The sequence below is a fragment of the Phyllopteryx taeniolatus genome, chromosome 21, assembly GCF_024500385.1.
Source record: "Phyllopteryx taeniolatus isolate TA_2022b chromosome 21, UOR_Ptae_1.2, whole genome shotgun sequence".
NCBI classification, from domain to species: Eukaryota; Metazoa; Chordata; class Actinopteri; order Syngnathiformes; family Syngnathidae; genus Phyllopteryx; species Phyllopteryx taeniolatus.
In genome coordinates, this window is record NC_084522.1 from 3,245,614 (window position 1) to 3,259,818 (window position 14,205).

At 44.2% G+C, this 14,205-nt stretch overlaps 1 protein-coding gene across 4 annotated transcripts in view; it reads left to right on the forward strand.

Annotated features, from left to right (window-relative positions):
• jarid2b (jumonji and AT-rich interaction domain containing 2b) overlaps positions 1-14,205 on the forward strand; it is a 69,830-nt gene that overhangs the window by 38,133 nt on the left and 17,492 nt on the right. For 3 of the 4 annotated variants that reach the window (XM_061759685.1, XM_061759686.1, XM_061759687.1), the window contains 2 exons: positions 2,876-3,002; positions 11,918-12,195. In XM_061759685.1, the coding sequence (XP_061615669.1) occupies positions 2,876-3,002; positions 11,918-12,195 (405 nt within the window). Of the gene's footprint in view, positions 1-2,875; positions 3,003-11,590; positions 11,845-11,917; positions 12,196-14,205 lie in introns of those variants that run through there. The other variant, XM_061759688.1, reaches the window with a different exon arrangement.

Here is a 14,205-nt window from a genome sequence, read left to right on the forward strand (position 1 = left end):
TTTGAGATCACATCAACAGACGTGTGTGCGCGCTAGAATCAAAGCTCGTATATAAATCAGACAATTGAAAATTTGCTTTCATCTCATCGGTGGTGTGCTTTGATTGTTTTGGGCAATGGACAACTAGGGCACTCCCTGACAGTCTATTAGAAACAAGGTTGACATACCTAAAGGGTGGAGCTAGACACACCCCTGTGGTGGTGGCCAGAAAAATAGTCTGTTCTTCGACATTATTTCGGTTTACTGGGTGTTGGGTGTTCCGTTTTTTTTTTTTTATCCACAGAAGTTGACAAAACTTGTTGGTTAGGGTTGGGGGGGGAGCAGTCAGGGAGTCGATTGAACTTTTGTGGTGGAACTGAACACAGTGCAGTCCCATAGATTGATTGGTAGCCATAATTTCCGAATTTCAGCGCGGTGGGTGGCGTACAGTACCTAGTCCAGTCATTCTGATTGGTGGCCAGAGATGTTCTTTAATGAACACCATATCCCGGATGTCCTCCTCTCTGTGGAGCCACAGACAGCTCGTCTTGTTCTTGGTTGTACAAGACGGTTCCAACTTCAATCAAAGAAACTTCTTCAGGTGTGAACATCTGGTGGAAGGTCAAAAATGGTTGATTCAGATTTGGTGGTACAGTTGGACATATTTCAATCCCCTTCGATTGGTGTCCTGAAAAGGCAGGTTCTTGAAGAGAAGACACTAAATGCTGGCAGCTGAATTAAGGGCACTGGACTTCTTCTTGGATGGTCCACCTTGAATCCAAGTGACTTGTTCGTGTCTAAACGTCTGGTGGAGGGTCATAAAATGGCTGATCACGTTTCATAGGTGACATGTTGTAAAACCCCATCGTTTGGTGTGCAGAAAAGTTTATTCTTGAAGACTCCAAATGCTGGATATACTCCTTGAAGTCGAATCAAGGGTCACTGGACTTCTTGGACAGTCCACCTTCAAAGTCAACTGGACATCTTCTGTGTGGTTGAAGGTTTTCCTTATTTACTCCGAACTCAAAACAGGGGTTTCAAAATGGTCAGTTCAAGTTCTGTAGTGTTGATTGGTGGTTCTTGGACGTTCAACCTAGAATCTAAACAGCTAAACATAGAGTCTAAACATCTAGTGGAGCGTCATAAAAAGGTCCCTTCGCCTATTTGTGGAGGACATCCAACGTTTGGTGTTCTTTCTCCATGAAGAACGTGCTTTTTCTGGGCACCAATCACTGACTGGGACTAGGTACGCCACCCCTGTAGCCGTTCGCCTGACGGACAGACGTCGAGAAGCCGTACGGCTCGGTCATACCATACCAAACTGAACGAAACATAGCTTGTGCCACCTCAGGCAGATGGAATTCCACCTCGGGCGTGGGCAAGCATTAGAAAGCGATAAGCCGTAGCGCCCGGAAAGGTGCGTTGAAAAGGCGTGGCGGTAGGGGGTGTTTGCAGCGCGCCGGGCTCGGTGAGTCATCGTTTGTTTTTACAAGATCAAATCAGCAAGCAGCCTGCCAAACCCCAAAACCATTCAGGCATGAGCGCCTGTCAGGACGACTCCGAGTGATTGGCACCTTCCAAACTCCTTGATTGCCTCCCCCTCTCCCTTGAGAAAAACCCTTTGCCGACCTGCGGCGACCATTCCCTCTCGGCTTAGTACCCCACGTTCTTTTTTACGCTCTTGTGTGAGACGGCGTCAGAACTGCTTTGCAATTTAGTAAACCTTTTATCATTTTTAACGCGGTTGTTTCTTGTAAATTACCTGGGACAATACTCTCCTTACAATTGTTGCCTTTGATTTAAGAAAGCGTCGTTCAGCCCAAGTTGTGCACTAAATATTTAACGGGGCTTCTCGCGCTCTGACTTTTTTTTTTTTGCGCTTTTATGCAGTGTCGGATGTCGCGTCACTCTTTTAGCAGTCTAGCTGTATCATGAGTCATCGTAAAAATAACATCAATTAAATGAATCGTAAACAAACAATGTTGTAACTTACTTTTACTATTTATGCAGTAATTGACTGTGTTTAGAAGTTGTTCCTAAATTCTGGATGGTCCCTAAAAGCACCATAATGCCTCTAGGCTGGGTGACAAGAGCCAGGCTGCTGATTCGTGGAGACCCAGGAAGTGAAATCAGAAAAGGAAAAGAGCAGGGAAATTAGAAGCGTTTATTTGTCTCTTCAAGAAATCAAAAAGTAAAAAAATAAATAAAAAATAAAAATCAGCTGCATGATTTTTTTATTGTTTCACCGTCTCCCTTATTTCCTTTTTCTTTTAAACAGAAAAGAAAAAATGATCAAAGGGAAATAAATCTGCTTTTCTTGGACTTTTTTTCAAAGTAAAAAACCACAAGGAAAGTGAGATACCGATTTGGTTTAGTTCTTTACTCCTTTTTGTTGTTGTTTCTTTTCCAAAATAGAGAAAACATGTACGAAAAAGGGAAAACATCGGATGCATTTTCTTTTCTTTTCAAACATTAGATGCACTTTTTCCCCTTTTAATGTCTCAAAAAAAGGAAAAAAAAGCAAGAAAAAAAATTGTAATGAAGAACTTTATTTCTAGAGCACTTTAACAGCTGCAGCTGTCACAAATTGCTGTACATAAAACATCAATTAAAATACAACCATAACTAATATTTTCTAATATTATACAGAATAGAAAAAGAGTAAAAAATGTGAACGAATCAGATGCAATGTATTTTTTGATTCCTTTTTCTTCTGAAAGAGAGAGATTTTCGCAAATTTCCCCTCAATTTACTTGCGAGTGGGTCAAACAAACGTGCGGGTTGCGTGGCGGATGCCGTACTTCATACTTCAATATCGCCAATAACTTTGGAAGCCTTTCATAGGCCCACCATCATTTTTGTGATTCTAACGCTCATCCCCTTTGCCCTCTTTCAGGCTCCTTAGCCAACGGGCAGCTCAACGGCTCCGGGTCAATGGGCGGCCACAAAGATGGCGGCTCGCTGCACGCGTCGGGCCTGGACGAGGGCGGCGGCTACTGCGAGGACGGGCCGGCTAAGAAGAGGTGAGACGCTTTCGTGTGTTTCTACGCCGTCTCATTGCCGCGTACGAGCCGCTCGCCAGCTCATTGTGGCAGGTGTGCGCGTGTTGTTGTTTTTGTTCCACACGCTGACAAGCCATCAAAGTGGCGGTGTAAAGTGAGGGGTGGGGTCTCAGCGCGGGAGCTGGGGGCGGGTGATGGCGGGCGGTAGCAGATGTCCTTCAGTAATGAGGAGCCCATTCAGCAGCACCTGCCGCCTCTGTCACACGATACTGTAAATGTGGCGGAGGATTTGCAAGCTCCTGTCTTTGAGAAGAATGCATTGAACCCATACATACGGTTATTTTATTTTATTTTATTTTTATTTTTTTTTATGGGTGACGCTAAATTGCAAGTGACGTGAGTTTTGTTCATTTTGTATGGGCACAGCATGGTGGAAAAGTTTGCTCTTGTCTTTTTTGTTATTTTGAAAGTGCAGCCCTCAAAGCCAGTACAATGAGCAATATGAGGTTCGGTCGGCATGAGTAGATGCACAAAAATGTTTTGGGAAGTCCGCCATTTTGGTTCAAAGTGGCAAATTTTAGATTTCCAGCCCTCCAAAGTTGGATTTAGAGTTTGGTCCGACAGATTTTGTCCGATTGCCAACAAAATTTGCACTGTCCATACTGGACTGAATTACGGTGCTAAATTGTGAAGGATTGCAGTTTTGCTCATTGTTTGTGGGCGGAACGTGGTGGAAAAGTTTGCTGACTCGCCATAAAATGGGGAAACTTTTTCATTTGGAGCCAGTTTCACTTACAACATGAAATTTGGTAGGCATGTCAATCATGAGTAGACACACAAAAGTCTCAGGAAGCCAGGCCCAGAAAGACACAGCAAGTCTGCCATTTTGGTTGGAAGTGGCCATTTTATGGTCGTTTTTGCTACTTCCAGGCTTCCTTTACGTAAGACCCCCATATTATGGTAATTCAAATTTTGTCCGATTGAATTTGAACCGCTCATACTGGACCAATGAATGATGCTAAATTGGGTGTGGACGGTCCAAAGCAGCAGCGCTCACTGTAAAACCCGAAACTGTAATGACTCAGCTCCACAAGGTCCGAGCCATACATCTCGTGTGTGATTTCGATGGAATAATTACTCCTGGCGACGTCTGACTGACTGGAACAGGAAGAGGATGTGACCCGGTGGGCTCGTAATGGCAGGAAAGTATAAACAATCCGCTGCAAGGGCGGCGGCGAGAGGGGGGGGCATCCAAGGTAGTAAGGTGCAATCTGGACGCTCACGCTTTCCTTCATTTCTTGGCACGAGCGCGGCCAGCCGGGTTCAGCCGGAGGCCACCCCGCTCGCCGCCTTTCATTATAGTCTCCCTCGCACACAAATACACTGGCAGCGGGTCGGAATGAAGAAAGGCTTTCTATCTGATGCTAATGAAACGGCAGCCGAGCCAGCGCTTGGCAGCGGCCGTCTTAGAAAGCGTGAAAGCTGACGGGCGCCGACTGAGACGACGCCAGCAGTTTTTGCACCTGGCTTCGCCCTAAAAGGGAAGGATCACCGTCGTCTTTGGGGACTGGAAGAAGACTCTCCCAAAGAGGGACGGGGGAAGCAGAAGGACAGGTGCGAAGGAGCATTACATTTTTGGCAGGATATGGCGAGCTTTAGAAGTCTTTGAGAGTGGCCGTGTGTTTGCCTTCCCATGCTCCTGAGTCTCGCTGTCGGCCGCCGCAAACGGCTGCTATAAACACAGCGAGGCCGATTGCATACCACCGCCATCGCGGGGTCCGCCTGCCAAGAACACACCCGCAACGCAATCTCATCCCTGCCGGTGTGGTTTAGTGACCCACTTTTGTTTTTATCCTCCGCCTCCTGAGCCATGCATTTTCTTGCTCAGTTTTTTTTGCCGTCGGTACCTTCAAAGTCGCCGCACGTCAAGCGACATGGCCCAACGTGTAGTTTTCGGATTGGCCAACCGTCGGCAGCTACTACTAGTTTGAATGGACGTCAGAAACCGTTGGCTGACTGAACCAACCACAGACCTTTTGCTTGAGCGAAGAACAAGCTCTAATTTCTTATCCTCGCTCTCTTAAGTGTATTTTCGTAAGGTGTGTTCAACTTCACTCAAAACTGTTAGTAATTGTAAGCTGTTTTTTTCCTTTGGATTCAAAGTGACAATTTTTTCGCAGCGTTCGCGTGTCCGTTCCCTTGTACAAAACAGCGTGTGTGTCAAATAGAATTGCCCCTCTCTTAGACGACTTTTTCCCCCCCTCGTCCTTTGTTTCCTCTGCCGCTGAACACCGCTTTTGGCTCCCTGCTCAGCCAACGTGCGTGCGCACACACACACACACACACACACACACACACACACGCTCACTCAGCTGCTGCCGCTTGTTTTGTTTCCACTTAATGAATGCCAAGTGCACACACACTCACTTGTCTAGTGCAAGCAATATCTCTTGTCACTAATGCATAATTCCCATTTAAGAGGGATTAAATGCACACACACACACACACACACACATGCACGCACACGCGCCCTCGCTTACACTACGAGCGCCTAAATGTGTCTCTTGATGTACTTTAGATGGTACTACACTGAAATGGAGCGCTTGAGTGACTGCATTTCATGTTTCCTCATAATGTGGCCTCCCCTCTAATGGACGACAGGCCCCAATTAGTCGGCAGGGGGGGCTGTCGTCATGAACAAATAAACGCCTGTCCTCAAATAGACCGGAAAAATGGGTAATAAGTGTAATTACCTCAGTTCATCGATGCTGTTTTTCCACCCACAGGTGTAGAGAGTTCGTGACTGAGCGAGCCCATTTGTCCTCGGTTGCTAGCCAAAACAGGAGCACCAACCAAAGCAAATGAGCAGATGCATGGTTTTGCACCTCAGATGAGTGGTCATAGGTATTTCTTGGAATGTTGCAAAACATCCAGACTTTCAATCTTGAGGCAACAGATTGCCGTACAGCTCCCGCAGAGTGAGGAAGAGGTTTTATGGCACTTCTCAGACAGTTCAAGAGAGTTGATGTATTTATTTTTTTCTACTTGGAATATTTTCAGCACTTTAAATTTGTTAATAATGTGCAAAACAGATGACCAATAATTTAGATTTTATGTTAAAAAAAAAAAAAAAAGTGACAATTTTTTCCATGTGTGTGATGAAATTCCTTCCACAAACCAGATTGAAGTTTGGTTACCAAAACACGCGTTCAGGTCAGCGGTAGTCAATCAATTTCTGCGCGTATTGTTTACAAACCAAATGGTCAGTATGGGACTCATTTAACTCCACAGATTGAATTAGCCTGATTACTGAGCCAGACTGGACATGGGTCATCCGCTCTGGGGGTTGATCCCGCCAGTTCAAAGTTCACAAGGGTTGCCGAATGTCAGCAAATAGCCTTAAGTGGCGCAGACCTTGATGAATGATCTGTGTGCTGCTTTGTCTTTGCTTGTCGTGAAGGACGAGTTCCAAACATCTGGTGTGGGTCACGCCAACGTGGCGAGCTGCATTAGCATTCAAGTATGTAAAGGGTGCCACTTCTTGTTTAATGTATGTCGTCACTGAGATAAAGTGCAGCATGATGGCGGCAAGATGTCTTATGCCGCACCAAGGTCATGTGTGTAAATGCACACTATAGTATATCCACTTGCATATTTATTACGTGTATTACCCTTGTTTATTACAAGGGTAATACACCTTTTATTACGTGGTTGTTACACGCCAAGTATGATCAAGTAAGCAAAACTGCAGATGGTAAAAAATATAAAATTTGCAGTGTTTGTGTTTCTTCGGGAATAATCATTCCGATGTTTGACGAGAGATGGCTCACGTTGGCACGCCTTGCTGCAAAGTGGAATTTTTTTCAAAATGGCAAAAGAGTCCCGGAACCTGGTAGAGCCGTCACCCTCCGATTTCTGTTTCTTCCACTCTCATCCATGTGTTGGTATGTATGAGGAAAATATTCTCGTCTTCTGCTATTTTTTTTGTTTTTTGTATCTGTCCCGCCTTGAAAAAAAAAAAATACAACAAAAACACGTACAACTTTGTCACGTGTACTGATAAGTGTTGTTCATTTGGTATTTAGTGTCAGTGACAGAGTGCTTTAATGCGAAGAGGCGTCTACTATTGACGCGAGCTGCCAGACAGCACTAGTCGCTGACAGATGAGCCGGCGCGGTGCTGATTAAACACACATGCGCTCCTTTTTTTTCTCCTTTTCTTTCTTCTTCTTCCCCCCCTGACGCTTAATCCTTTGATGTAAACACTGGTACTCATGGGATCTTCTGTACATAAACATGTATATTCAGCTTTGCGCCAAAGTGCACCAAATAGACCTAAAGAAAAGCCAGCTGCATGGAGATATTCTTTTTATCGCGACCATATGGGCCATCTGGAGCCAATTAGCGCTGACTAGCTGAAGGTGCTGACTCTGGATCAGCGCTCTTCAGTCACCGCAAAAGACGCAGGACGCCAGAATCTGACTGGGGATCAGCTTCACACGTGCTGTTAGGTCACTTACGTTTGCGACAAAACGGTAGCCCCGTTCGGCATTTCTGGCACGTTCTGAGGTTTGCGTTTTCCGCAACAAGCGTTTTATGAAATTCCGTAAGTGTTTACAAACATTAGGAGTATGTACGCCAGGTTTTTGTTGTGCGCTGTCTTTTCCCCAAAGCTATCGCAAGTTTTTGGATGCGCTGGATTCTTATTTTGGCACTGCTCAAGTGTTAGGCTGGCACACTTTGCTTAGATCCACTCAGGGGACTGGTTTGCTCTCTTTTGCTTTCTCGCACAGCACAAGATCCACTACAAGCCAGCAATCTTCCATTTTGATTGGCACGTCCCAAAATGTACCTCCGGCAAGAACTGTTTTAATTTGCTGTGGGTTAGTAAAGACGCATAGGAACCCGACATACTAAAGATATAGCCACCTGATTTACCCACGAAATAGCTAATATGATCAACAACGAGCCAGCAAGCTTCCATTTTAGTTGACGAATCCAGAAATTACCCACGCCAACGATTGCTTTGATGGGTGTTTCCTCAGCGGGATTACGTGATATATTAACACTTACTGGCCACAACATAGCAAAAAAAAAAAAAACTACGAGCTAACAACCTTCCATTTTGGTTAACATGTTCCAAAAGGCATTTGTTACCTCTACCAAGGCTTGCGTTGATTAGTTTTAAATTCGGATTACGCAAACCAATTGCTTCACCAATGCATGTCCTTAAAATAACCGTTATTGGTCGCAACACGGCTAACGAACATCCATTACGAGCCAACAATCTTCCGTTTTGATTGAGGTTTTTCCGGAAGGCATTTGATACCCCTGCTAAAGATTGCTTTGATCCATTGTTTGATTAGGATGACACAAACTAACAGGACTTCACTGAGGCTGAGGCATGTCGTCATGACACGGCTAATAAATTCCACTACGAGCCAACAATCTTCTGTTTTTATTGACAAATTCCTGAAAGGTATTGGTTACCGCCCCTCAGGTGAACTAAACACACAGCGATGTCCATACAATGTACATCCAACCTGTTTACACTTGCTGGCCACCACACAGCTAATTAAGGGCCAGCAATCTTCCCTTTTGCTATTGGATGAAAGGGTCGTAAATTGTTGCATTTGGAGCTTTTTTTTTCAGACCGCGTTATCTCAATTAGGATTATTTGGCTTTGATGTTGTCGGATGGATACCTTTCGACCTGTTTTGATCGCCTTTCCCAGAATTCCTCACAGGAAATGGCGGCTGGAGTGTGTAATGTCAGACATAGAGTGAGCGGCCCCCTTTGAGGCTAAGCAGGAAGGGATGGATGAAAGGTGGATTATAGTGCAGGGGGGATGAATGAATGAAAGTGGGGACATCCTGCTGTAATCTCTCCTGCCTTCCCCCCCCCCCTCTCTGCATCTCTGCTTTCCACCCGTTCGCGGCGGCGCCTCTCAGACTCGTCCGGTCGCGGCAATCAGTCGACTTCGGACGCATGTAAGCCATACCCTGCGACCCCGGTCGCCTTGCAGCCTTCCAGAGCTTGAGAACATGCTGTCCCCTGCGCACACGTTAAGGCGGCACCACTGTGAGAAGGCCAGGCACTAAATCATCGGATCGTGTTACCACTTTGCAAAATGCAATCACAGCTTCACAAACGGCTTCCCATGCGTTTTTAAATTTTTAAATAAATTTTTATTTATTTATTATTTTTATTTTTTTTAAATTCACTCATTCACATCGGGTCTACATTTCTGTTGTTAGATGCTAACACATGCTATTGTGAGGCTAACCCACTCCCATGCCTTCACTCAGGATAAGTCTCTATTTTGCCCTTAGTCTCCTCTTGGATAAAAATGTATCTTTATCTTGCAATTTTGGGAGTTAATTAATATTTTTTTTTTAAATCAATAAAACACCCGTTCCACGTTTCCCTTAATCTCCTCTTGGATAAATTGTGTCTGTTTACCGTTATCTCCAAATTTTGTGATTTGAAAATATTTTGTTAGCCAACCACATGGCATTATCATAGTCCACAGGCAGTGCTTTGCCCTTAGTCTTCTGTTGGATAAAGGTTTTGCCTCTGTGACTTGCAGTTTTGTGAGGTTATTTATTTATTTGGTAACAATATTTTTGTTTGATTTTTCAGGTCAAAAAAAGAAAACAAAAGTAAAACACCTGCTCCATGTTTCCCTTAGTCTCTGCATGGATGAATTGTCTCCTTACTGTTATCTCAGAATTTGGGGATTTGAAATGTTGGTTTTTATCCAAAGAAGCAAGAAAAAAAAAACACATTCTAATATTAGCCAACTATGTGGCAGTGTCACAGTCCACAGTCTCCACTTTGCCCTTAGTCTCTCTTGGGTAAAATTTGTCTCCTTTTAAAGTTATCTTTAAAATTTGTGGCTTTGTTTTTTATCCCCAAAAAGTCTGACATTTGCTCAGTACAGTGCTGTTTTATATGCCTCAATCTCCATGGAGTTAAGGTGCAGTTTGAGGCCCTCATTTTCCTTTTGGATAAAAATTGGTCTCCATGCAGAGAATAAAAAACAGGACAGCCTGGTTGTCCTGCGTTGTTGTTTGCCTCGTCTTGTTTTGAATGATGCGTTTAGTGCAGCGTGGTTTTTGTGGCGGTGTTTCAGTTTGGCGGGACCGCACGCTCCTTTCATTTCCTCATCTGGTGCGACTCAAGCGTCGCGACATTTGCGGCCAATTAGTCGTCGCCGTCTTGTTTGGCAACATGCGCGTGCGTGCGTGTAGGTGATCTGCTTCAATTTGTCGACTAAATTGGATGTAATTGTTTTCATGTCCTCGTCAGCCGAATGCGAGCTAATGACATCGTTTGGTAAGGTTTTTATTAAACTGTGACGTGTTATCGCACCATCAGTGCAGCGTTTTTTTTATTTATTTTTTTCTTAGAGTTTTCCCATGTTTGAAACGTTTCGGACGAGTCAAAGGCATGCTTTACGATGTGGAAGGAGTCATGAATGCCAATCAAGAGTCACGACTGCTTTATCCCCACCACCCTGTCCTTTCATCTCAAACGCTGGCTTTTGGCCCCGTCAGCATTTTTATGGTGCGTTAACTCAGAGGGAGGATGAAGTTTGGCAGGCGAGTGTTTTTTCAAAATTATTTTTTATTTGAAGTCAGCTACCTGCGACTTTTTAATGAATTTTTATGTTCATTCATCTATCTTCTGTACCGCTTTATCCTCACCAGGGTTGCGGGCGTGCTGGAGCCAATCCCAGCTATCTTCGGGCGAGCGGCGGGGCACACCCCGAGCTGGCGGCCAGCCAATGAATTTTGATGTTTTATCACATATTATACGTGATACATTTTAAAAAAATATACTTTACCTCGTTGCTATGCATTCGCTTTGGACACTGCAGTGATTGACTCCTCCTGGCCCTTCGTCGCCTCTTGGATACCCATCATAGTTACTTACATATACTATTGCTCTTGTTATTGTTTCATTACATTGCAGATGAATTTATAACATGTTCTACAGTATTTATTATCAAATCCATTTCTATTTATTTTTTCTTTCGTGAATTTCTGTTCTTCTCGTTCAACTCAATTTTTTATTTTTTATTTTAGAGTTTTACTAAAAATATTTTTTCTTGTGTGTGTGTGTGTATATATGTGTGTATATATATATATATATATATATATATATATATATATATATATATGTGTGTATATATATTTATTCATTTTTATGAAATTAGTGTTATGTCACCAAATTCTACTCCAATCTGAAATCAACAAATTAAAAACATTTAATAATTCATTATCATTTAATAATTTCTTGTTTTTAAAAATGATTTTTTTTTTTAAATTGCATCTCCAAATTTATTCTCATTTTAGCAACGAGAATATTTTTTCTTCTTTCGTGTTCTGGACTTTTTTTTTTTTTGTTTGTTTTTAAATTGGCTTATAATTGGAGATTTGGACAATGATAGTGCCAGCATCCAGTGTACCTAATGTAGTGTCTGTTGAGTGTATATACACAACCACATTTTCAGCGGGCCGGAAAATTGTCGGAATATGACACCGAGCTGCTCCCTAATTGAAGCCTAATGTCAGGCTTGGCACCTTTGGGCAGGTGGCGGGCGCGGCAAATGCGCTGCGGCGCTCCTCCAGACACGATCCCGTCATTCACGCTCGCTCTTCAGCCTGCCGGAAAATTGACGGAGATGAATCTCGTTGCTCCCGTCGTTACGCTTGAACCTTGATATCGGCAGTCGTGTGGTGGCCGCTGCCGTCCTTTGAGGCAGTGAAGGAACACGAGAAAATGAAATGGGGGACTCTTCAAATGCTGCGTAACGGAAGATACGGCGTTTATCTGACTTTTTTTCTACCATGCTGGATGTAATTAAACCACACACATGCTGATTCCCCACCTTTGCGGTATTTATTTATGTATTTATTTATTTTTATTCAGGCCTCGTCTGCAAGCCCAGAGGAAGTTCGCCCAGTCGCAGCCCAACTCGCCCAGCACCACACCCATCAAGGTGGCCGATCCCGCTGCCCTCACCGTGGGCCAGGCCGCCCCCGTGCCCGCGGCCTCCGCCGCCGCCGCCGCATCGTATTCGTCGCCGCTGTCGTCGCCGCCGCCACCGTCGTCGTCGCTTGCCACCTCGTCCCTGTCGTCGTCCATCCAGGACCTGTCCCGACGAAAACCCAAGACGGAGGACTTCCTCACCTTCCTCTGCCTCAGAGGTAAGACTGCTTGCATACTCGAATATGTGCTCATATCAATGCTAACAAATGGTTTGCTAATTGGACTCCCGTTTTGCTTTTGTTGTCGGGCAGATTACGTTTCAGTCATTGCAGCAGCACAAATGATTGGTTGGTATTTTTCAGCACGTTTGCTTTCGAAGATTAATGTTAATGTTAGCCGCTAATGCTCATTTTTACACACGTAAGCTAACACCACTGATTGGTCACCATGTCTCCTTGTCTGTGTAGATGTTTAGCATGAGCATCACAGTATACCTCGTTTGTTACATTTTCACCGATGTGAATTTAGAACGTGCTTGTCTTTTCAAAAGGCTACTTTTATACCGCTAAGCTAACTAGCAAATGTCTTTTCACTGGGGCTCCCATTACTGTCAGCACCATTGATTTGTCACCATGTCGCTCAGTGTGCTTAGCTTTAGTCCATAAGTTCCATTTGGTGATTGAGATTCGGTTTGTTTCTGAAAAATGCTAATTTGAGCCTGCTAAGCTAATACCACTGATTGGTCACCATGTCTCCCGGTGTGCGTACATGTTTATCAACCTGATCTGCAGTTGTATGGGTTACATTAAAACAGACTGGACACGGATATATAGAGTTGTGTGCATTTTCATAAAAACTTTAATGCTAATTTCAGCCTGCTAAGCTAATTGTCAAATGCAGCTTTGCCAGTGGGATTTTTTCACTCTGCTGCTAGGGCGTATTTAGAAACCTGGGTTCAGTGTGCGTCCATGCTTGTGTGTGTCCTCTGTCCATGCTGTTGGGGTGACATTTGTACGTATGGAGCCTTAGTATGACGATGGATACGCGGGAGAATGTCAGCAGAGGCCCTGAGCTTCAAATGTAGTGATGCTACGTAGCCCAGGGGACTCATTGATGTCATGCGACCACCACCCCCCTAAGATTGGCGTACACCGATCCCCCATTTGATCGCACGTTACCTATCAAACGTATCTACAGTTTACATCAGAAATCCCCTAAATCTGTGGTTTTTATAGCTTTTTACAGCTTTTTATGTGAATATACACTACCAGTCAAAGGTTTCGACACACTATCTCCTGATATTGGATGCAAAACCTTTGTCTCTACATGGCAGATTTTCACCTATTGCAGGTGGATCACGAACGTATACCTGTGATAAAGGAGGCACCCTGTATTCCACTTAGCACGTAAGAGCACTTGGACCCCGAACACATTTCCAAGGGCTTTTTCCAGGTCAAACCTTCACATTGTATAAACATACACGCTTAATCACACACACACACACACACACACCGCACTGTTTGCTGATGTTATCAGGTAAACATTACCCATCTAAGTGAGCCAAAAAGCCGCCATGCATCACTCTTCTGGACAGCGGCATAAAAGAAGTCCAAACACCGTTGATTTGAATGCGATACAGAGCACAAAAGGACCAAAGGGTCGCCGACGCAATGCTCATGTGTTGCCACGTGTTGTGAAACTACCGTGTTTAACGGAGAGAATGCTGCAAAAATGGCGCATCAACCAAGCAGTTTGCCTGTCTAAATCCAAATCATATAAAATCCCAAGTAATATTTCCCATTGGAAACACAAAACCAACGATGCGGGTAAAAAAAAGGCAATGCAAAAACTATTTCACACAGAGCTCTTTGCAGTAACAGAAGATCCGGCAACTGCGTTCATGTAGCTTACTTGTGCTTGTGGTGTGCTGGGTTTTAAACTTCACCAAACCCCCCCCCCTCCCCCGGATCCGGTTGCCGCCCGTTCCGTGCCGGTACCGTCCACACCAAAACGCAACGGACAGTGTGAAAACAAGTTTTTGCATCACTCTGATTGTTGTTGCTGCATGTGGGTGACATCCTTTGGGATTGTTTCCCCTACTGATAAAAAAAAAAAAAACAGCTGCTGTTGTTGTGAGGGGGTATTTTATTCTGACGCAACACTGGAGTAACTGCAGTGTTCCTTCCGAATGCAGGTGTTCGTGTGAAAGCCTTATGGGCCGTCCGCTG